Consider the following 23,664-nt stretch of genomic DNA (forward strand, 5'->3'; position numbering starts at 1 on the left):
TGAAAGAAATTCATGGAAATAGGTTTTGTGAGGAACAGCCTTACAACTCTAACAATCTCAAAGCTATATTCTAAAAATGTATGAGTGTATATAGTTAGGATTGGTTCTATGATTTTTAATTTCTGTTTAAAAAGGTAAAGGTAAAGGTTCCCCCGCACATGCGTGCTAGTCGTTTCCGACTCTAGGGGCCGGTGCTCATCTCCGTTTCATAGCCGAAGAGCCAGCGCTTGTCCGAGGACATCTCCGTGGTCATGTGGCCGGCATGACTAGACGCCAAAGGCGCACGGAACGCTGTTACCTTCCCACCGTAGTGGTCCCTATTTTTCTACTTGCATTTTTACATGCTTTCGAACTGCTAGGTGGGCAGAAGCTGGGACAAGTAACAGGCGCTCACTCTGCTACGCGGCACTCGGGATTCGACCCACCAAACTGCCGACCTTCCGATCGACAAGTTCAGCGTCCTAACCCACTGAGCCACCGCATCCCTAAATTTCTGTTTAGCATTGTGCTAATTGTGCTTGTTTTGTTTCTCTCTCGGAACAAGTCCCTAATGTTGTGAAAATTGGAAGGAAAGAGAAGAGGATGACCAGCAGCAAGGTGGATGGATTTAATTACACTGGCAATGGGTGTGCTGTTGGTAGACCTGAAGGACTGGATACGGGATACATGATTCTGGAAAAGTTTATTTATGTGGTCACCCAGGTGTTGACCTTGTCAACACTTAATCAATCAACAAATTACAAAATTGGATCTTTTATTTCAGCTTCCTAAATCTGTCAGGCTATGGTCACTGTTCTTCAAGAAATCTGGAATATTTTGGGTAAAAGATTCTTCATTTGTTTCCACACCTGCACTTTTATTCTCTCTGGAGTTCTTTTATTTTGTAATTTTTTTCCTAATTTGCATACTGCTATGATGCCATAATGTAGGCAGCTCTATAATTATCTCTTTCCCTTTGAATGTCTGCAATTTAACATTTAAAAGTTTAACAAAAGTTCTTATCATACTTTTTAAAAAAAACAACAACTTGATTTTGTTTATTTCCTATGAGTTTGATTTATATACCAACTGCAGGAGGAAGGGATGAATCCTCTATCACCATAGAGGAGGAGCCATGGATCCATGGTGGTGCAGTGGTTAAAGTACAGTACTGCAGGCTACTTCTGCTGACTGCCGGCTGCCAGCAGTTCGGCAGTTCAAGTCTCAATGGCTCAAGGTTGACTCCGCCTTCCATCCTTCTGAGGTCGGTAAAATGAAGACCCAGATTGTTGGGGGCAATATGTTGACTCTGTAAACTGCTTAGAGAGGGCTGTAAAGCACTGTGAAGCAGTACAGAAGTCTAAGTGCTATTGCTATTACCATGTCTCTATGCTTACAGGGCCAGGAAATGGCACCACTGACATGATTTCAATTATTGTCTTTTGACATTTTAATCCCAACCCCAGTGCACATTGGGGTTAAGAGATTCATGTCAAGTGAGAGCTCACTGTACAATAGAGGATGGCAGAGGAAATTAGCAAACTACTACCTCAGTGCAGAAGGTGGGAACATGATGTGGAGACCCAAAGGACTTCTAGGAGAGGAGGTTACAACTTCCAACATTTTATCTCATTAGCCTCAATATCTTATAACATTTAAATCTATTTGTTTCAATATATTATGTAAGCCATCTGTCATGGTTCCAATAGATGATACCAACTAAAACAGAACTCTGAGGCTTGAAGGTTTTTTTAAGAATATGTTTATTGGATATAAATATCGGCACTGTCAAAAGTGAAACCAAGACTAAAGTTCCCTCCAAAAACTTACAGTATACAAAGTTAAACTTCCCACCCCAGTACTATGCAATCAACTACGTTTCCCAATAGTTTGGCGGGCTTTCTAACAGAAGGCTCAGCCCCCCACTCTAATGAACAGAAATGACCTTGGTTCACAAGGGACAGAGAATTGTTTAAGCTAACAGAAAAATTCCACCACCCCTCCCATTCTGGTGGCAACCGAAAATGAGCCAAATGGCTTCCTTCAGATTCATTGCAGAGTTGACACCATTCTTTAGTTGTGTCTTTATTTTATCAAAAAGTCTTAGATTTGAATAGATCCCATTTCAGATCTTTCCTATAACAACTCTTACGTCAAGTGCCAGGGAAATCAGGAGATTCAGGCAGTTCAACTGAGTATAAAGATTTATTGCAAGCTTAAGGTCTCTACAAGAATCCAAACTTTTAGCAGTCAAGGAAAATGAGAGGGAGATAAGAAAGGCATTTAAAGTGAGCTGGACTTAAATCTCTTATGGGTGTGCAGGGACTCATGACTGATGACACATTTGACTCCTCCCTTGGGCTCAGCCCGATCATCTCCTACATCTTATATATATTACAAATCCAAAAATCTCTGAAATATCATAGAGAAGGGTATCTGAAATTTGCACTGCCTTCTACAAAACATCTAAGCATCCTCTTGAGGAAATGCTTATGAAGTATGTCTTATTTCCAAGAAAAAGGAGATCACGGGGCGTGAGTGAAAGCTGTGATTGAATGAAGATTTTGGGTCATGTTTTTCAAACAGACACATGTTGTACAATTCATTTGTAATTCGTAATATTTTCTACCTCTTAAACATGTGCAATTTGCTTGTTATTGCTGCTGTGCCTTAATTTCTTCTACCTTAATAATGATCTATTACTGCAAGATCATAACAGAATGCCTACTGGTTTTATTGATCTGTATGAAACGGCTGAACATGAGTCAGTAAGTCATCATATCATCCATAGGTCCTCACTGTATATCTGTGAGCTCCCCCAGACACTTATGAACTTCTGTCTGTGGCAGTCTGTACAATCAGAAAACCGTGTATAAAAATGTATTGTTTTTATATTGGTCTCTGTGTTGGTGTTATTACAATAAATTTTAAATGTGCATTATGTTTTTATTTTACTCTTATGAATAATGCTGGGTTTCCATAAAAGAGAAATGGCATATAAATATCAGTGGGAGCTTCTTTTAGCAAAAGAATCTCCACTTATTTAAATGCAACTACATCTTCAAATACAACTCCAGAAAGTTCCTCAGTCCTCAGATCCAGTCTATAGTTTTATTTGTACACCACTCAGAGCTCCTCTGGGAGGGAGATGGGAGGTTTCAATGTTTGATAAATAAATAAATATAGCACTAATAATATTCTGCCACTTCCTCAGATCCCATGCATAGTCATGTAGTCCTGTATGATTATACATGCACTGAAGAGGTGCCGGTCTTACCTGGGTTGGTCTTAGAGGTGCGCACTGGCGTATAGTGGTTTTTCGAAGATGTTCGGATGGGTGTGTTGTCTTTGGGGGAGGTATCTATAGCCGAGATAGTTTCTCTTTCACAGTGTGCTATGGGGATTGGTCCCTGCTGCCGGAGGATATCGGCCAGAGCCCTAAAAGGAAGAAAGACCAATCATGCAAAGCTTTTATAAAGCAAGTGAGCAGTAAGTGAAAATGAGTAAACTCCCCCTCTGACTTTTGATTAAAATAAAAAAGGGAGAATATAGTAGTCACATTTCCTTTTGTGTACAAAACTAGATTTTGGCTGATCTTGAAAAATAAAAATCAGGGTCATAATTTTTATATGGGGCAGCATTAGGAAATCCCAGAGCTATAAGATAGAGGGAAAAATAATTAAAAGAAGAAACGAATCCCCCAAAAGAAGTTGTAGAAGACCATTTCTGAATGGTGGCAACAGAATTAGATGAGTGTGTAAACACAGGCTCAAACATTTTCAGGATTGGTGACTGTAAATATGAAATAAAATATCATCTGCCTCTTGGCAGAAAGACCATGAGAAATCAAGACAAATAGTAGAATGCAGAGACTTCACAATGACAACAAATTATATGTTGCCAAGCCATGGTTTTCCCACTTGTAACATATGGCTATGATATGTAAACCCTCAGAAAGGCTGAATGAAGGAAAAATTATGCTTTTAAATTGTGACACCGGAGAAAATGGTTGACAATACCTTGGATTTCAAGAACAAATTATTCAGTACCAGGTATAGTAAAACTGCTTGTTAGGACACCTAATAGTGAACAAAATCTTAAATATTTTGGGCACATAATTCCCAAACCATGTTCAGAAATAGCCCCAATGAAAAGGATATTGTTGCACAGAATCTCCACACTGACAACTTGTCATTCTTGGCACATGAAAGGGAGCAAAAATCTCCATTTCTGGTACTGTCGGTACTCATACAAACTCATCCCACCATACTGGAAGGAAGTAATTAGTGATTTTCATGTCATCTCCCGATGCTAGGAAGGAGGAGAAAATAAGCTAGTACAGTAAATCATTTCACATAAAGCTCTAAGGACAGAATAAATGGCAATCCTCATTACTGAGATGCATTGGATCTTAGCCATCAGGGTAGCACAAATCATGGTAACATACCGGTATTTCTCTGCCAAGAGAAGGTCTGAAGCAATGTATGTTCACATGGCTATCAAGAAGACTCCCGAATCTTTTCTAGCTTTCTAAGTAGTCTACGGCACGCACTGCTTTATCTGATTCAGAATTAGACTGAGTAGGCAAGTTCTTGTGAATTAAGTGACACACCATCTTGCTTTATTATCTGGAAGATGCTTGAAGAAATGGACAGGTTCCTTAGGACTCAGCCACCTGTCCTTTAGATATACATCCATTCTTATTAATTAAACCCATCCAGGAGGTGATGTGTGGCTGAGTTCATGCAGTGGTGAATGTATCCCTGAAGGAGGTACTTCCTCAAGAAGTTATCAGGCTAAAAAACCCCAATGCTATATAAGTCTAATAAAACTAATTTTGTTAGAACAGCTATAGTAACAGTATCTTGCAAGTGTAAATAAGTGCTCCCCCTCCTTCAACTTCAGGTGAAATAGGCAGGGACCAGTCTGATGAATTTTCTCAAGTTGGTTTCTTGGCATGGATTTCAGATATACAGTACTTGTCTGATTGTTGTCTCAGAAACAAGATTTTGCCATTGTCCTTCAAGGCCATTCTTTATGTCTTCTACAGAACCCTATGGACAACCTTGCTCTTTTCTCAGAGGCTGGATTAGGGAATGTGTCCATGAGGATATTTTACTCACATGCTTATTATATTAGGCCTTGATTTATTGACTCTGTTGTTTTTGAATTGTATTAGATGTGTTCTTAATGTTATGTATAAATAGATAAACGGTCACTAAAATACCAATCTTTACTATAAAAATCAGTGGAGATATTTTTTTTCTTAAAAAATATACAACTTATATCAAGGATAGCATGGGCATATGTCAAGTTTTCAGGGATGAGCAGAGGTTATATCTGTCCGCATTCTCATTTTTGTGGACCCTCTCAAGACTATGATACCGAAATTTAGTAGGTTTATGTTTAAAGACAAGAGCTTAAATCAGCAACCTTCCCTGGATGCTTAGCATTTCTCTGTTGACATCCACATATCAGCCCCATCCCCCTTTGGTTCTTGGCGATTAAAAGAACAAAAATAATTTTAAAAAGTGCCATCACTGATTTCAAAAAAGGTTTCCTGCTTTTCTCTACTTGAAAAACTTTGTGTGTGTGTGTGTGTGTGTGTGTGTGTGTGTGTAAACATATTACAAGCAAGGAGAGTTTGCAACTATATTACAAGCAGCAGTCTACAGATGTTAGATTGGAGGAGATTAACAGTCATATCCACTGCTGTATTTGTGCATTTACATGTATAGATTAATATATGCATCTGCTGTTGTCTGCCTTTTCCCCCTTTTGGTGACGAGGAGGTAAATGGGTGTGCTCTTTCTTGCCACACCAAGTCACTATCCTTCCCTGAAAAAAAAAAGGGGGGGGAATTATTGACTTATTTTGCTTTCATTCTCAATATTTAAAAATGGTTTACAACTTATTAAAATAATGGGGAGGGGCGTGGATTTTTTTTAAAATGAACCTTTCTGTATATACTAAAAACAAAAGCAAGAAAAAACTCTTGACTTCAGGGTTTGATGTTTTTTTTTAAAAAAGAAATCTGAAATGAATGTTGCAGAATCTGAGGGCAAATTGAGTTGTCCTACACCTGCACCATGCTGCTCAAGATCATAATATTTATTTATTAGTACCTATATATGATAGGAAACACTTTCTAGAGTGAGAAAGGTTTAATTAGAAATATCCCGAGATCTTAGAATTGCAGAGCCAAACAATACCTGAACTACTCTATTTCCACCCATGGTCTGGGTTGTTGTTTTTTTAATGAAAAACATCTTTAACTAGATGTAGGCTTGAGAATAATAATATAAGGCAGACATGTCAAACACAAGGCCCAGGGGCCGCATCCGGCCTGCAAAGTGGTTTCATGTGGCCCGCAAAGCCATCCTGGAAACAGTGAGGGAACGGCCCCCACTGCCTTGGCCCTGGCCCAGAGACCCTCCTTCTGCCAAAGACCCTCAGATCTGTCCCACTCCTGCCCAGGCACCCATAGGCACCATTGATGCGAACGATGTAGAGCTGGCCATGCCCACCCAGTAGGCACTCTAGCCACGCCCACCTAGTAGGCCATGCCCACCCTGGCCATACCCACCCAGCCCCTTGAGGGCAATTGCAGTGCTGATGCAGCCCTCAATGAAATTGAGTTTGACACCCCTGATATAAGGAATGTTTTTAAAAAAAACACTCTTTTTTTTCTTTCCATTTTTCCATTTAGATCTTTATCCAAGCTACTTTCCAATCTGTACAGGAAAAGATTATTTATCTTTTTCCTTCATCCAGGAGAAAATGACTTGAAAAATTTCAGAGAAGCCATAAGCGAGAGGAGAAAGAATATTAAACAGACCCTTTCCCGATCACATCTTCCCCAAACTGCTTTTCTTTTTTTAAAAAAATAAAAAAAATTAAGGAGAGAAATGTGCAACTAGTGTCAAGCCTAGATTGAATTAAACAAAGACTCTGAAAATTAGCCCTGTTCACCAAGGAGCTTAATCATGAGGTCCAATCATGCTAGAAGTAAAATCAGTCAAGCATCCTCCATAAATAAGTGTGCATTGGACTATAGCTTTATAAACTTTATAAACAATGCATTTTCCATGCCACAGACGGGTGCAAAGGATTTTCCCATCTGTGATTCACTATAGTTTTTACCTTTGCGGCAAGGACATCTCATTTTCTTAGAGCTGGGTATATTACAGCATTTTCCTGGAAAATTGTGATCCTCTGCCAGGTTGGATTATTGAATATGAAATTGTTTTTAGCTCTGCTCAATATTGCCTGCAATATGAATTGCACGAATGGCAAAACCTTTCCTTTCTTCATGCTTCTATTATTCTGTAAATCTTTGGAAGCTAAATGTATTATTATTATTATTATTATTATAATGAACAATTTCTTGTGGAGTGATTGGTGCTCTCTGAGCTGGAGTCATTGGTGTTCTCTGAGCTTCGCTGTTTGCTTGGAGATGTTTTATTATCCAACTAGTGAGTTGGGGATTTGCTCCCAGTTTATATACAGAAGCAACTGTAGTACTCTATATGGTACATGTGTATGATACTTATACAATATATATTTTATGTACTGTAGCTGTAATAGTTCAGAGAGCACCAGGGATTCCACAGTTCAACCCTGAGCTATATACAGTATATACTCTTCTATTGGAACAATTTCTTACTGTAGTTCTCCAACAGAGGAGCTCAACCAGTCTTTAAAATACTTCATTTAAAACTAAAACTAAACTTGATTTAATTTAAAAATGTCTGTCTTTTCTTCTCAAAGCTGGAACAATCCTCTGTTCTGATTTTTTTTTAAAGAGCTAAAAGTTACGTCCTGCAGAAAGTTGCCCATCTGTTTGTAATGCACAATCAGGATGTCATGTTTTGCCATTGGGTTTGGATTTTAGGTTTTGTACAAAGCCTAAGAAATACAAGCATATATGCTCATTAATTGCTTGTGACTAAGGATCTAGTCACTAAGTCTGTAATATGACTGTGCCCATATTGCTCTATCTATGAAAAAAGAAGTTGAGAAGATTTTTGCCAGTTTCCATGAAGCAAAAAGAAAAAAGAAAAAAAAGAGGGCAGGGTCTGAGGATTGGTAGGAGTTGTGGAACAGATACTTAATTCACAGAGAATATGTAGAATTTAAGTCTATCTACCCTTATGATATTTTGTTCTTCACCTTAGAGTGAAATTATAATTGAATAATATAATTGAAGGCATGGAGACTTTTCTGAGTTAGTTGAGGAATACTGAACTGATGTCAAATGAATTCTACAGTTATGAACTCAGCTGTGATTATTACAGCTAACTAAGCCACATAGAAACCTTATCAAATGGAAGTTCTATGCCATTTTCTTCCTAACTTGCAATATTTTGCATACCATTGTGGCAGAATCACAAATGCAAACATCACTCTCCTTATATTAATTTTTAAAACAAGTGTTTCCCAAAAGGAGAAAGAAGGAAAACAATACTCTTCCTTGGTGTATTTATTTACATATTTGTTAGAGATGACTGTTCTAGTATATACGCAGCACATGACATTTCAGTTGGGTGCTTCTCAACTGCAAGGGAGAAGAATGACAGACTTAATCTTGCCAGCTTCTTTTCTAGAACAGCCAAAGGCATCCTACTCATTTGCGTAAGAGATGTGTAGGCCTAGGCTGATAATGACACAGTGTTGATGCCAGTGATAGATCAAAAAAAACAAATCTTGCCTAAGAATGTGCTTCACCTATCCAAGCAAATGGGAGAGTCAGGTTGGCCTTGATACAGATTCCAGAATGCACCTGCACAAGCAGTTAGGGGCTCACCATGGTACACAAATGTGACACCGCTGTTCATGAACCTACACTGGTCACCAGTGAGATTCCAAGATCTGGTTATCTATGGGATACCATTTTTAATTGTCTCTAGTTCTGCAAGAACTGACAGGGAGAGGATGGTCCTGGGCTATTCAGCAATTAAACTATGCCATTTTTTCAGGATTCTGAAGATTGCATTCTATGGCATCACTTCCGGTCTCTGAAATAATACATTTTCCCACATAGCCCAATCCCTACTCCATTTATTTTATTTTTCACATTTGCATTCCAATTGTTTGCTTTTATTGATTTATTTAATGTAAGTTGGCATGAGTCTTACCAATTTGGCAGCCATATATACAAAATAAATAAATAAATCATTATGTGCTTTGGATTTGATTTAAGAGCAGCTATTACAGTTAGGTTTTTTTTTAAAAAAAAAATTTCTTTCTCTGGATTCACAGCTTACCAGTTTTTGGCATGGGTACTCAGTAATTGCCTATTAGGATTCTAGTGCCTTGAGAGTCTCTATCATATATTACTGTGAGTGATTGCTCCGTCTCAGTGCTAGAATTGCCTGATTTACAAATAAGAGTTCAGGAAGAAATAAAACTAAAATATAAAGTCATCCTAACCAATGTGTGTTTCAAACTCAACCCTCCAAGAAATCGGAGTAGCCCTTTCATTAAAATTAATATATTAGGCTTGGATTTTGTGATGAGGTTTATGCTGAAAGTTATTAAAACCTTTAATGAGGTAGCTATGGTTTCTACATTCACTTTTTTATTCTGCCTGGAGAAAAGGAAAAAGCCTGTCAGAAGCTACTTATGCAGAGAGCAAGGCAGCTTCTTTGAAAAACAAGCTTGCCTTGGGACATGGAAGGGGAAAAGGTGAGTTCAGGCCATCCTTATTCTACTGAGCCATCTGCCCTTCATCTGGTCATTCTGGTATTTCTCTTCAGGTGCCCTTGATTTGGTCATTCTGGCATTCATTGCCGGGGTATCAGAGAAATGTCAACATGCTATTCAGAGGCAGTGCTTCTTTAAGCAGAATCTGCATGGGATTCTACCCATTAGTTTGTACGTTATTTTTAACATCACCATAGCAAAAACACCCTAAGCCCCTAAACGCCTGCCACCCTTAGCCAAACGTCACAGGAAACAAAACATCTGCAGTTCAAGATTATATCTACTGTCAGTCTCTTCTACCTCTCAACCAGACTCAGGCAGGCTTACGTCATTTCTGGAACATCACAGGGATTGATATGGGGAACCACAGTCTGGCATGACAAGATCCATGTATGGATTGTTTGTTGAAGCATTCTCATAAACTAAAAGTTTTACATATGGGTGTCTGTGACTCTTTCTATGTTATAGTTAGTATATCCTCCTATTGGCTGTGGATACATGCTGATGGTTCAAAAATGTCAAAAGGGTGGGCTGCAAGTTCAAGGGTTCAGATGTCTCATACTTAAGGAACATAATACAACAAGCACATGGGAAATGCAATTGTAAAAAACCAAGGAAAGAAGATAAGCAGGTCTGATAGCACTTGCAACTTCAAGTAAATTAGGAACTGCTTCTGTCTGAGAGATGCCAGTCTCATCAATTGGCCTCCAACTTTACTTTCAATAGATGTCTGATGGGAGCTTCAGAAATATTTCATATCTAATATTTAATTCTTTGAAAAAAAGACCTATTCATAGCATGAATAGTTCATAACTGAATAGTGAGGAATATAGCTGGTTCTTGCTTAATCAGTGGTCACTTAGTAACTGTTAGAAGTTATGACAGAGTCCCCAAAAGCTACTTACACTCTGTTTCCATGACCACATTTTAGGCTCTTGGCAACCAGCGGACCTTTAAGGCTGGTTGCAGCACTCTGCACTCACATGATCGTGATTTACAATGTCCTGGCCAGTTTCCAGCAAAAACATCTACAGGAATACATGAATTTGCTTAACCACCACCATATACACTTAATGGTTGCCATATTTGCTTAACAACCACCTCAAAAAAGTTGCAAAATCAGATCCAGTCACGTGGCTGCTTTGACTTACAACAGTTATGACCTATGATAGAAATTCCAGGCTCTATTACAGCTGAGGACTACCTGTAATCCTACTGCAGGAGTAGAAACTGTGATGTAGTAAACTGTGAATTCTAGACTCGCCTTAGATATGAAAAACCAGCTGGGTAACTTTGGGCCAATCAGTCTTTCTCAGCTAAGCCCACCTCACAGGGTTGTTGCAGTGGGGAAAATAGGAAGAGGAAGGAGTATTAGATATATATGCCACCTTGACTTAATTACAACCATAATAAAAGTGGAATAAAAAAAGCTCTTACTTCAATTAGTAACTATGGCTTTTCTTAGGAAAAGTGCCTTAATTTCTGACACTGTAATGTATACATCCAAGAATCAATGATATAAAATATAGTATATAGCAGCACTATTCTTGTAGTGATCATGCCATTAATCAGATAGAAGGTTCAGAGATAAATGTTCTAAACAGACCTTATTCTGAAAAGTGCTGAATTTTCCGTGTTGTTGGGACGAGATGAACAGGCTGGAGTCTGTTAATAGTTTTTGATAGAGGATTGTATGTTCTAGATGTTTGTAAATTGTACGGCTTCTATATGGAATTGATAGTATACCAGATTTGAGATAAATAAGGTATAGAAAGTATAGAAGAGTAAGGAAAAATAGTCTTGTAATGCTCAACAAGTCTATCGAAGTTGACCACAGTTAGCCTCAACTTTGTTGAGATTTTATGAAGACTGAGAAAACAGGCAGTATCTAATGTAAAACTAACCCATGTATACAATTTCTCATTTTGTATATTCCTTAGAGATTTTGAGATTTCAATTTGTTAGCTAAATTTTGGCAGGTAAGACACAAGGTGCAAAGAAAAGGGGAGTGCAGCGTTAAATTATTCTGCAAATATTACTGATGGATAGATCCAATTTTTTTCTTTTACCATCTGTTAAAAGAACAGTTAGGTGTTTAATTAATTATGTACATTTTCAGATGTCATTCCAAGAGGTGTATATTAGACTAGACAGAAGTTCAAGTTCCAAGGCATTCTGAAATAATTTGGAACAAAAACTCTTGTATTCAACCTGCCCTGATCCAGCCAATGCCTTGGTCTCCCTCGTATAACCCTAAGGTTCTATGAAACATAATTTGCAAAATGTGAGCATCTTGCAAATGGCATGGATGCAGCAGCTGTGCTAAAACCAATCAACCAAGCTTTCCTTGTATAAAACTCTGTGATATAAAAGAAAAAGAGGAAGAGTAGTAGATACAATGATAGACACATCTTCCCCTAATTCAGGAATGACCCTTGTAATTAGATCACAGATGGACCACCCTTGATTGCCCCAGTGATTGTGTTTTTGATTCAAAGGACATTGTAACCCAACAGTTTGTTAAAAAGTTGCTGTGCTGCATTAGCTAGCAGACCAGGCCTAGCAACTAATTTATTTTATGGAAAAAAACAACGAATTTATCCCCTGCACTTTCTCTGGAACTCCTGACAATGAGTCTCTTCCACATTCATCATTCTTCACCACCCTCTTATCCTTTGCACAAAACTTTTATATTTATCTGAAATTTGGCAGTGGTATTTCCCCCAGAAAGAGATTCTATAACTGCAAATGTTGGCACATTCCATCTCAAAATAACTATAGGCTTGAAAAAAAACAACAATGAATTTTAAAGGAGCTAGCTCACTACTGTAAATTAACCACTCGAAGAACGTTAAGCTTGTTTGCAAATCTAATTCTTTTTGCTGAAAAGCTAAATTGTCACAGCCATTTGGGATTTTCCCATGTATTCTTGGGGGAGGACTGAGCTGTTTTTTGGAATCATCCTTCAAATCTGGTTATAAAGTTGGATTGAACTACCCCCACACAAAACTAAAGCAGATCAGGTTATTTCTGTAGCACTGGTTCAGGCTCCTTGAAGTGGATCAGGTGGCTTCTGCTTACTCCTACATATTATCCTCTGCATATTATACAAAGGCTGAAAATTTGGGGGGGGGAACATTAATCAGGGAATCAAATTGTCACACGTACTCAGTGAAAATGGAACGATTCCTATTAAGCAAGGTACCGTTATATATATTTTTATGCATATGCTGATGTGTGTGCATGTAAGTAAAGTATAAGATACCTCTTTTTGTGGAAAAGCAAGTTTAAAGACTCCGATAAGTAAGGCTGGTGAGGGATAAATATAGATTAAAATATTGTTGTTTAAATGGAAGACAACACAAATTCCAAAGTGCACAACAGCATTATACCACATTCTGTAGTGACAGAAATGAAAACACAGCTGGCATTTAAAATCATCTCAGCAGTGTAATGACTGTGGGCAATACATGTGTAGAAAACAGGATTCACATTCCTCTTGCTTACAACGTCCCCCCTCCCAAAGTAAAAATAGATGGACAGAGGTTTTGTTTGACATTTCATGTCCTGCTACAATTGCCCACAGAAATATGACCAACAGCCACTAATTGTTCTCTCACCTGCAGCTAATACCCAAATGTGAAATAATAGCTCAGACATTATGTATATTAACTAATTTTTTTTAAAATTCCATTTATATCCCGCCCTTCTCTGAAGACTCAGGGCGGCTTACAAGCTTAGCAGTAGCCTTCATTCTATGTCTATGCCTGCTTATTAGGGCTTTTTCACACACCCCAAGCGGCATTATTACAAAGTCAGCTTAATTGCCCCCAACCATCTGGGTCCTCATTTTACCTACCTGGGAAGGATGGAAGGCTGAGTCAACCTTGAGCCTGGTGGGATGCGAACCTGCACTAATTGCAGGCAGCTGGTGTTACTTAAGGAGGCATTAGCCCACTGCTCCACCAAGGCTCTAAATAACTAAGCTGGAACAAACAATATGTGGGCCACTAAATATTGTTGAACTCCAATTCCATCAGCTCTAGGTTGAAGAATGACAAGATAGAAAGACCTGCACATGGATTAGAGAACAAACGAAAGTATATGATATTATCAAGAGTAAAAGAATTGAAATGGGAAGGGGCTGGTCACTTAGCAAGAAGAACCTGATGGCAGGTGGACCAAGGCAGTCATAGAATGGATCCCACTTGATAAAAAGCATCCAGGGGTAGGGAGGGAGGGAGAAGGGAGGGGGGACTGTTAAAGATAAAATGTATGTTAAAACTTTTCAATAAAAAAAAGCATCCACGAAAAAGACCTAAAATAAGATAGATTGCTGACATTAGGTTGGAAACATGTGGAAGAGGCCTTTATCCTGCAGTGGGTAGACAGTGGCGAGGAGGAGGAGGAGGAGGAAGAGGAGGAAGATATGTTGACTACTTCTTCCTGGTTTAAAAGAGTAAATAGGTATGGGCAAGTAGCAGCATTAAACAAACCTACAGGGTATTACATTCCTCAAGAACCATGGAGAATGATTACTAATGCCCAATAGGTTTGCAAGTGCGCCTTTGCAAGAAGATGACAAAGTTGATAGGTAATCTGGGATGGTGGAAGTCCTACAGGTTCATATCTGAATGTCAACTAGAAATAATGTGTGATGTAAGACATCCCCCAAAATTCCTGACAGTGCAAGAGGAGTGTAATGAGGGATATCAGTGCACATCTATTATAAAAATGATCTGTAATTTGCCTTAGAGCAGATGCAAACTAATATAAACTGAAACAGACTGAGCTTATGGGGACAGAAAATTTGGATCTGAGAGAAATTTCAGAAACAGAACCTCGTACAAATAAGAGATACAACAGGAATTCCGTTGCAACAGAATAAAGAAATAATCTAGATCCTGACTTGGAAGACAGCAAGAAATAAAGCTGACACATTTCAGGAAAACACTTGAAGTATGAAAGCTCTATGAGCATGTGTTTATTCCACATCAGTACCAAACCTGAAATCTGGGTCATATCTTATTTGTTAAGTGATGCAGGAATATGATAAAATGCAAATATGTACTGACAGTAATCCAATATTTATTATTTGTGCATCAAAATGCCAAATTTATCATATACGGGTAGTCCTTGCTTAACAATTGTCTTATTTAGTGACCGTTACAACTTGAAGTTGTACAATGAATGAAGTTACAACAATGCTGAAAAAGTAACTTTGCAACCTGTCCTCACATTTATGTCCTCTGCAAGTCCCCCTGAGGTCACATGATTGAGAGTCAGGCATTTTGCAACCAGTGGGCCTTTATAACCAACAAAGCATTCCATGATCATGTGATTACTATTTGTATACTTCACAGCCAGGTTCTGATAGAGTCAATGAAGACACTGGCAGTAAAATCACAAGTCACAGTCACGTGATATCTCATGTAATGACTGTGGGGTGATTTGCTTAATGGCTACAGGAGAACTGAGGTCAGAAGCCCACTGCAATCATGTTTTTTCACTTAACACTATGTTGCCTAGCAACAAGTTGCTGGTCCCAACTGTGGTTGTTAAGCAAGGACTACTGACATGGGTTGATTTTCATCAGATTTGGTTTTATATTGCATTCATTTAGTTACCAATGTTATTATATGGTTGCCATGTACTGATTTGTACACATTCCTCTATAGATTTGTGCCATATAGTTGTGTGAACCTCTGTAATTCTATTGAATTATGGAGGCAAAATAAGTTGTTCTGCTTATGCAGTACCTGAAAGAATATAGGAACAAAAACTTTTAAGTCTAAACAAGGGATGATTCTCAAAGCAAGAGACAATTATCTCAGGTGGGAGAAAGAGGAGTGCAATGGACCTCTTCACAATTCTCTCTGTGACTTAATTGGCATCACTGATGGGATCCAAGTCTAGGCACTAGAACAAATTAAAGATTAAGTTTAACAGAACAAATTCTGAAGATTCTGTGCAAGATTCAATGGTAGAATAAACCCTACCCCCTAATGTTTTGACTGATAAAAAGTATTGCTGGGACAGGTACTTTATAGTGGGAGAAAGGTGGTGCATATATTTCCAATTTATAACTAGAAAAGCATGGATATTACAGTTGAGGGCACTGCCAGCCTAAAAGAATGGAGTTGTTAAAAGAAACTGGCTATGTTTCATCCACATTTGCAAGCTGCCTAAGAAGGTTTGGAATGCTAGGCATGAGTGGTAAGAAGGTGAGACAAATTCATAGGTTTTTTTTTCTGGACCTTCTGTTTTAACAGGAGTTTGGGATCCATATCATTTTAATGATGGTAAGATCCAGAAAACAACTCACAAAGACATCCAGATATACAGGCATAGTCCAGAAGATATTTAGACATGAGTGAACAGTCCGTTCCTATCCAAAAAGCAAGATGAGATTGAAAAGTGCACCTCGACAAATATAATAAACATACTATGGTTGTTTTCAAAGTAACCAGTACAAATACTCAAGTCTACTCTTAGAGCAAAGCAAGGTGGCTGCCTCAAACAGATGTTCCTAGGGACCACTAATGAAGTATTCAAAGCAAACTACTAAATATTTCACACAGTCCTGTGTGCTCTCAGCTACTTTGCTATCTCTATGTGTGATGCAGAACACTGTTCAATTGCTGGCACTGAAATGAGAAGCATTGTGTCCTTCAGCCTAGCGCTGAAGGATATTTCAAAATATATAACAAATAGTTGAGACAATTTATCAAATGCTAGAGAAAAACTGTAGTATCATTTGTTAAAACAATATGAAAATATTTACTCTTACCCACATGAATAAGTCAGGTACATAATTGTGCTTCTGCTACTAAAATTAGCATTTTAAATTGTATCTTTGTGATAGTTCAGTTCAAACAATTACAGTGTCATTGTACCTTTTACTTACTATATGTTATTTCTCTATGTTATTTCCTCAATAAAAATAATATTGAAAATCTTAGTTCTTAATTCCAACACTTTGCTGCTTTTCCGTATATATTCAGAACTCCAACCAATGCATTGCTCAACACTTGTATCACTTTGTTTTATATGTAAAAAAGTGACAAAGTGAAGTGTTAGAACATGTGCGTACTGACCAATATCAGCAGTTCTTAATCTTACATTTCAAAAAGTAACCCAGAACTGTCAGCAGACAATGGTATCGTTCAGTGTTGAACATGCTGCTTATTTATGACACACAATAATACTTTTCTTAGAAACTGTGAATTAGGCATCTCATAAAATCTAACCAGCAATATTGGTCCTATAACTATACAGTTATGTCTATAAGAGGCCTTTACTTAAGAATCCTTCAGACTGAACTAACACTGTTTCCCCTAGAGTAAAATAAGAATCATTATAGTATCTATATAACCCTCAGAACATTTTTATATACAGTACATGATATCCATTATAATCTAGAACTGATTCTACTCCCTCTTAAATCAGTGAAAATATCAATTCACCTAAAATTGACTATTTAATCCAAAGTCACTGATTTCCCCTTTGTGGCAAGTAATTTATTTACCATACCCCCAATTCTAGAAATTCATCTTATAGTTGCAAAAGTTTACCTGGTCCCAGATATTAAGCTTAACCTAAGATAAGTGGCCAGCATGTTTGGACAAGAATGTATTTCCATCAGCCCCATTTTTTCCTCCCAGCTTGATCGTCCCAAAACATAACTAGCCTGCACAGAACTGAAAGATCTAAAAATATGGAAATCTCATATCCTCAATCATAAGAACAGATGGATCCTGACCATACATGATTTTATTATTTTTTAAATAAGGAAGAAATACATTAATATAAGAAAAGCAGGTTCCATGACTTCATGGGAACTACCACATTCTTTTGGCAATTCCCAGTGTGGCCTTCAGGAGATTTGAAGGGACAAAATAGATTCCTTCAGATTTGTAAAGTTACCAATTAGTAATATTAGTAATATCAGAACTGTCCTTACAATCTTAATTTTTGCAGCTTATTTTAACATATCTACTTCAATCAAGGCAACAGAACTTGTGTTTTAGAAGTGTGGCCCTTGACATGCTGTACAAGTCCGAGTGACTCTTTTGCTGGCAAAAGTCGGGCACCTTGAATTATATACATCCCCCTAAAAACTAGTCTATGGCTCTTAGTATTTAAATGGATTTACCAAAGTTGATGAAATGTAGGTTAAATGTCTCTGAAGGGTACAAATGGATTTACCAAAGTTGATGAAATGTAGGTTAAATATCTCTGAAAGATATAATCTTTTGTCATCTTCTATGCTCTAACAATATTAAAAAATACACCCTTCCAAAGATATATTTTTTCCAAAACACAGTTGTTATTCATTTCTTTAGATCCTTGATCTCCATACAAGTGATTTATTTCAGTGTTTAAAAACATATTTTAAAAGTGAAAAGAACATCTAAGTATAGAAATGACAAGAGGGAGTTTAGATAGAGACGATAAGGCTTCATGTGATTTTGATGAGAGATTTTGTAATGCCACTACTCCTGGCATTATAAAAAAAAATATGGGAAAGAGGAGCACACACATACTTGAAGACTCATTTACCAAGAATGCTGTTTACCTACTGAGACCTGCTGACCTTAGCAAAAGCATTAATGAAACAAAAAAGAGGTGTTTCAATCCTGTAACTCCTATTCTCAATTCTTCCCAATATTTACTGAAGCTAACGCAATAATATTTCATAGCATTCAGTAATATTTCATAGTACTGTTGACAGAAGTTTAAAATATTACTATGTGCATGTGTGTATGTGGGATGTCTCTCTCTCTCTCTTTGTATTTATGTGTGTGCATGCTGGCCAATACTCTTAAGGTACTGACTAAGAGCCAAGTGCATTTGAATTAAAATTCAGTTTTAGCATAACCCTTCAAATGCAAAGCTTAAGACTGTCAGAAAAAATGTGATTCAGTGTGCATACCAGCTGATGAGTTGCCCTTTATTGTAGTGAGTAAATGAGAAAAATGAAATAAGAGAATATTTTCAACTTTTCCAGATTGGCTCGTGTGGCAGTGGGGTGGGGTGAGAGGATAGATGTGATCAATTTGGGCTTTTTTTATAATCTTGCTTGGGATTTTACTGAGTAGAATGCTGATACTGTATTCTATGCATTGGTAAAATACACTTGCTTTTCATTTAATAAGCTGGTGTCAAGTCTTTCAGCATACACAATATTTAATTGATGATTTAAATGAAAGATAATCATGCAAAGGCAGCTGCTTCTCTCTGTCATGATTGCTTCTATTACATATTTTCAAAAAATTGCTCACTACAAATTAGCTTACTTACACTTGAGTGACATATACATCCCAAATCCTACATTTGAAAGTCCCATCTCAACAATTCATGTCAGATGCAAGAGTACTTGTCATTCACAGAGGTAAAATGAAGGGCATCTGACTTTTCTGCTATGCAACATTTCCACAGAGAGTGAATAGTTTTCTTTTGTTATTGTACTTAAAGACAAAAAAAGTACCAAGTACCACCTTAATTACTCAAATGTTAACTCAGAATGCCTCAACCTGCTTAAAAGAGAAATATGGAGGACTTCCTAGTAGTTCTAACTACTGAACAACAACAACAACAAAACCCCGACATGGGTCTCCTCTCTAGAACATAATGGAGAAGAAGCTGGCTTAGAAAAAGAGATTAATCCTGTTGAAGTGCAAGGTGAAAGTGTTCCACTTTCTGTAGCACTTAGAGTAAATAAAAACTAGCAGGACACAGAGTGGAGGAGAAAATCAGACACCAAGGAAGTGTGAAAGTTATAGACAGAATTCAGGAATGGGGTGAAGGTGAATATGCAGCTGTACAAGCATGCCTTTAGTTGGATCAGTGTAGGAGGATGCAAAGTTAACAGGAGTTAAAGAGGAGGAAAGAGAATCTTAAGTAGGAATTTAAAAATGTAGGAAAAGTGTTATAACCTTGGGAAGAATAGATGGAACTTGTAGAAAACAGCCCAGAGAGTTTTTGTGCAGTTTCATCAATCAGGAAAAAAAACTGTTGAGAGTTTAACACGAAGATATGATAGGTGTAAACTTTAAAAGAGAGAAAATGGGAAAATCCTGTTCAAGAGTTGTAGCTATATAAAAAGGTGTCTGATGAACAGCAAACAGAGCAATCTGAACTGTTTTGAAAACTACAAAGCAACACAGAAACCAGTTCTCGCGATTTTAGAAAGAATGATACCAAGATGTTATATTGCAACGAGGAATGAGATATTTCCCTCATTTCTCTGAGGGGAAGAAAGCTTTGAAAGGTTTATATATTGTTAAAAGTGAACAACTCTTTTTCTATTTTAAGCCGGCTTGGCATTATGTAATTCTGGGCTTTGTTGTTAAGAGTAAAATGAATTAATGTTAGTGCCTAAAGATAAATACATATTTCAAGGTTGTATGAAAACAGAAATAGAATAAAGATCAACATTTGTTAAAGTTGTCAATTTCAGACCTCATTAAGAGGTTTGTAGCTAAAACAGACTTATTTTTTTTTAAAAAAAATCATAGGGCAATATTTTTTTAAAGCCTATAAAGTAAGGTTTCCAAATTTGTTAGATGGTTGTGATAATTGGGCTATTAAATAATTTTAGTTATTAATATAGAACTCAGCCACCTACACTTTCTATTTAGAGGGTGCTCTTCAAACTGTAGCAGGTTTTAGGTAGCTGAGTCTCAGATAAAATTCACTCTTTCCTCTTCAGCCTACCTAATTCAAAAGAAACTGCTCATTTATTGTGTGTTTATATATGTGTGTGTGTTTGTATGTATGTATGTGTATATATATATATATATATATATATATATATATATATATATATATATATATATATGTGTGTGTGTGTGTGTGTGTGTGTGTGTGTGTATAAAGAATTTATCTCACTGTAACAATAGTCTATCTATGGAAGTTGTGCTCTCCATTTTTGGTGTTTGGAAGAGACTGAACAGCCTTCTCTCAAAGAAGCTTTTATGATGTTCCTTCACATTGCAGGGAGTTGGATTAGATGATCTTTATGGTCTCTTTCAACTCTATAATTCTATGAACTAATTAAAAATATGACAATTGGATTATTTAAAAATATGCAGTGTGTATGATAATACTCAGTACTGTAGTATTGGTATTATGTCTATTTCTAACAACGTCACCCTTTTCAGAGGGAGATATTAAAACCTACTTTTCCCAATTGTTCCTATTAATAAAAAGAGAAGGTATAGAAGGATGACGAGAGTTTTAGTCCAAAATTTGTGGAGGATGCTAAGCTGGGCAAGGTTGCTATAGAAGAAATTGCCCTGCTAATGCTGAAAAAAATAAATGTTAAGAAATGAGGATCTCCATAATACCAGGAGGTGAGACAACTTGTATGAGGTTTTGCACATTTGTTTCTCTAGGGAAACAAGGATCCATGAAGAACGGCAGGTGAAAATGTCTCAAGTATCCTAAAGAAAACTCCTTCCTTTATTTCCTGCAGGAGAACAGATTGCACAGAGGAACAAGAAAACCAATCATCCCATTTATAAGACAGTAAAGTGGGGTTTCCTGTCATAAGCCAACCTGGGAAAGACAGTGGTGTTTCTGTGAGGCAGGGGATTTCTCCCCAAGTCACAGGATGCTAGTATTTGGAGCAAGATTAGTTCACTCACATCAGTGCACATTCATTGCTCAGGTTGTGGAAAGTGGAGGGGGAAAAAAGGTATTGGGGTCCACACTCTGTTCTCACCTGTGGATGTTCATTTCCTGTGGCGGTTGTCGTGCTTTGTCATATGCCACCTTAGCAAAAATGCCCGCAATGACAACAAAGGCAATGGCCCCACATGAAATGTAGACGGTGGCATTTGTGTTGTCCTCATTAGGGTCATACCCATTGGGTATATCTCCAGGTCCATTATTGCTGGTGGCAGGGGTCATAGGATCTGTGCTAGGACGGGGGTCCTGATTTCGGCACTTTTCCTGATTGAGCTTCTTAGAGCGCTTGTTGCAGCAGAAGCGGAAAGAGCAGGTGCCACAACAGTAGCGAAAATCCTGCTGAGTATTGTTGCACTCAAACTCTTTGTCCCACTGCCCACTCACATCATAGTAACCCATGCATGTCTCATATGCTGGGCTGGAATTGCCTGCACTGCTGCTGCTGCTGCTGCTGCTGCTGCTGCTGGAGGAGGACACCTTTGCTGGCCCTACACCAGGACTGCGTCCACGGCTTCCTCCGCCACTGGCTTGCACAGAAGAAGGGGCCGTGGTGGTTAGGGAGTGGTTCAGTTGCTCCTTGGCTGGCTTGTAAGGTCTCCGAGAGGCTCCTGCCCCCTGTGTCCGGTTGCCCTTGGGCGTCCGTGGGGGCCCAGCTGCCTGGGTGGTCAGAAGTAGTGTCAGGACATACAAAGCAAATGGTAGAAGCAAGAGGAGATGCCTCCACCCCATGGTGAGTTGAAAGACCAGAATGGAGGAGGAGGTGGGTGGGTGGGGGCTCCGCCCAGCCCAGTCCAATCAAGAACCTCGGTCCTGCCACTCCATGGATCTGAAGAGGAGCAATTTGGCACTTCACTTCATCCTGATAAGAAACAAGAGGCACTACTCGGCTGCTTCAGGGCAAAGATGGGCTCTTCTCCGAGTCCCCACAGCTCCTCCAGTGATGGGCTAGAAGAGAGAAGGAAACATCAGAGGCTACCCGCCCAGGCAAAAAGGAGTCGGAGAAAGAAGCTGGGACAGTGCTAAGGGAGGCTGGAGTTGCCCCCAAGGGGGCCTACTATGACTCCGAATGGAGGAAGGAGGGAAGAGGCAGAACTGTCCAGAAGAAGCGCTGAAGGTCTCTTTGGGGCAGGGACCAAAAAAAGAAGAAAAAAAAAAGAATCCTCCCACCCAGACCGAATCGGGACATGGGGAGAGGAGGGGGCGGGAAATGGCTGCTATGCCGTCGGGACTTAGCCCCACCGAACAGGGAAGCTGTTCGGATCCCGATTCGGGGAGGGAATTCCCTTGCCACAATCCCAGGCGAGATGGAGCCCCACCGACAGTAGCCACGCTCGAGCAGAACCTGGCTGCCAGCAAGGACTGCAGTAACCCCCGTTCCCTTTCTCTCTCGCTCTCTCTCTCTCTCTCTCTCTCTCTCTAGCCCAATGCCCTTGTCCCCAAGTCGGCTTGCCTTCCTTCCTTCACTTACCATGCCGGGGCGGAGCGGGAGCACTGCGGAGGCGCCGCGCTGGGCATCCGTGTCGCCGCGCACTGGCCGGAGCTCCCTGCGCCGCCGCTGTTGCACGCCCGGGCTGGAGAGGAGCTGCTGCTGTTGAGCGGGCGGGGACAGCTAGAGGCTTAAAGAGGAGTGGCCACCGCCTCTCTTCGCTTCTCTCGGCCCGCCCAGTCCCGGTCCCCTGCGAAGAAGAAATCGCAACCCGGGCAGCTAGAGGCCGGGGAAGGCGGTGGGTTGAAGGGTGAGCGGGACCCTGACCTTGGCCACTGAAGCCCAGGCCAGGCCCCAAGACCCCTGTCCCGCTCCGGCTCTCCACGCAGAGCCACGCTTTTCGGGATACGCGGCTGAGCCGAGGGCTCTCTCTCCCCGCCTCGCCTGAGGGCGACAGGAAGCCTTGCTCAGAGGCGGGAAAGAGCCCGGCGTAACCGCCTCCATCAGAGTCGGGAGACTTCTTTCTTCCGAGAGTGTGAAATGGGGGGGATCGTGTTTGTCATCGCACGTGAAAGAGGAAGGCGTTGGGCACGAAGTTGCGGACTGAAGTAAAGGCGCCGAGAAAGTGCTCCCGCGAGGAACGGTGGCGTGGAAGTTTGACTGCGCCAATAGGCTGTAGCTTGGAAATAGCAGAGGTCTTAAATGCCATCATGCGGGGGGGGGGATGGGATGGGATGGGGGAATCACTCCTTGGCGTATCAGCTGGATGAAGAATTCAGGTTCTGTGTTTTTCGCCAATAACAGATTTTAATCTTCACTTCATCTTAAATCGAATATTTGGAGAGCCTCCCATTTTCCGC

At 39.3% G+C, this 23,664-nt stretch overlaps 1 protein-coding gene across 1 annotated transcript in view; it reads right to left on the bottom strand.

Moving 5' to 3' along the window:
* Nucleotides 1-22,107, bottom strand: part of SHISA6 (shisa family member 6) — a gene marked incomplete at both ends in the record, with an annotated part of 368,466 nt that extends 346,359 nt beyond the window's left edge. The window contains 2 exons of the mRNA XM_083352345.1: nucleotides 3,257-3,417; nucleotides 21,413-22,107. Coding sequence (XP_083208471.1) covers nucleotides 3,257-3,417; nucleotides 21,413-22,107 — 856 coding nt within the window. The remainder of the gene's footprint in view (nucleotides 1-3,256; nucleotides 3,418-21,412) is intronic.
* Between the last annotated feature and the right edge of the window lie 1,557 nt (nucleotides 22,108-23,664).

Source organism: Vipera ursinii, assembly GCF_947247035.1.
Source record: "Vipera ursinii genome assembly, chromosome: 2".
NCBI classification, from domain to species: Eukaryota; Metazoa; Chordata; class Lepidosauria; order Squamata; family Viperidae; genus Vipera; species Vipera ursinii.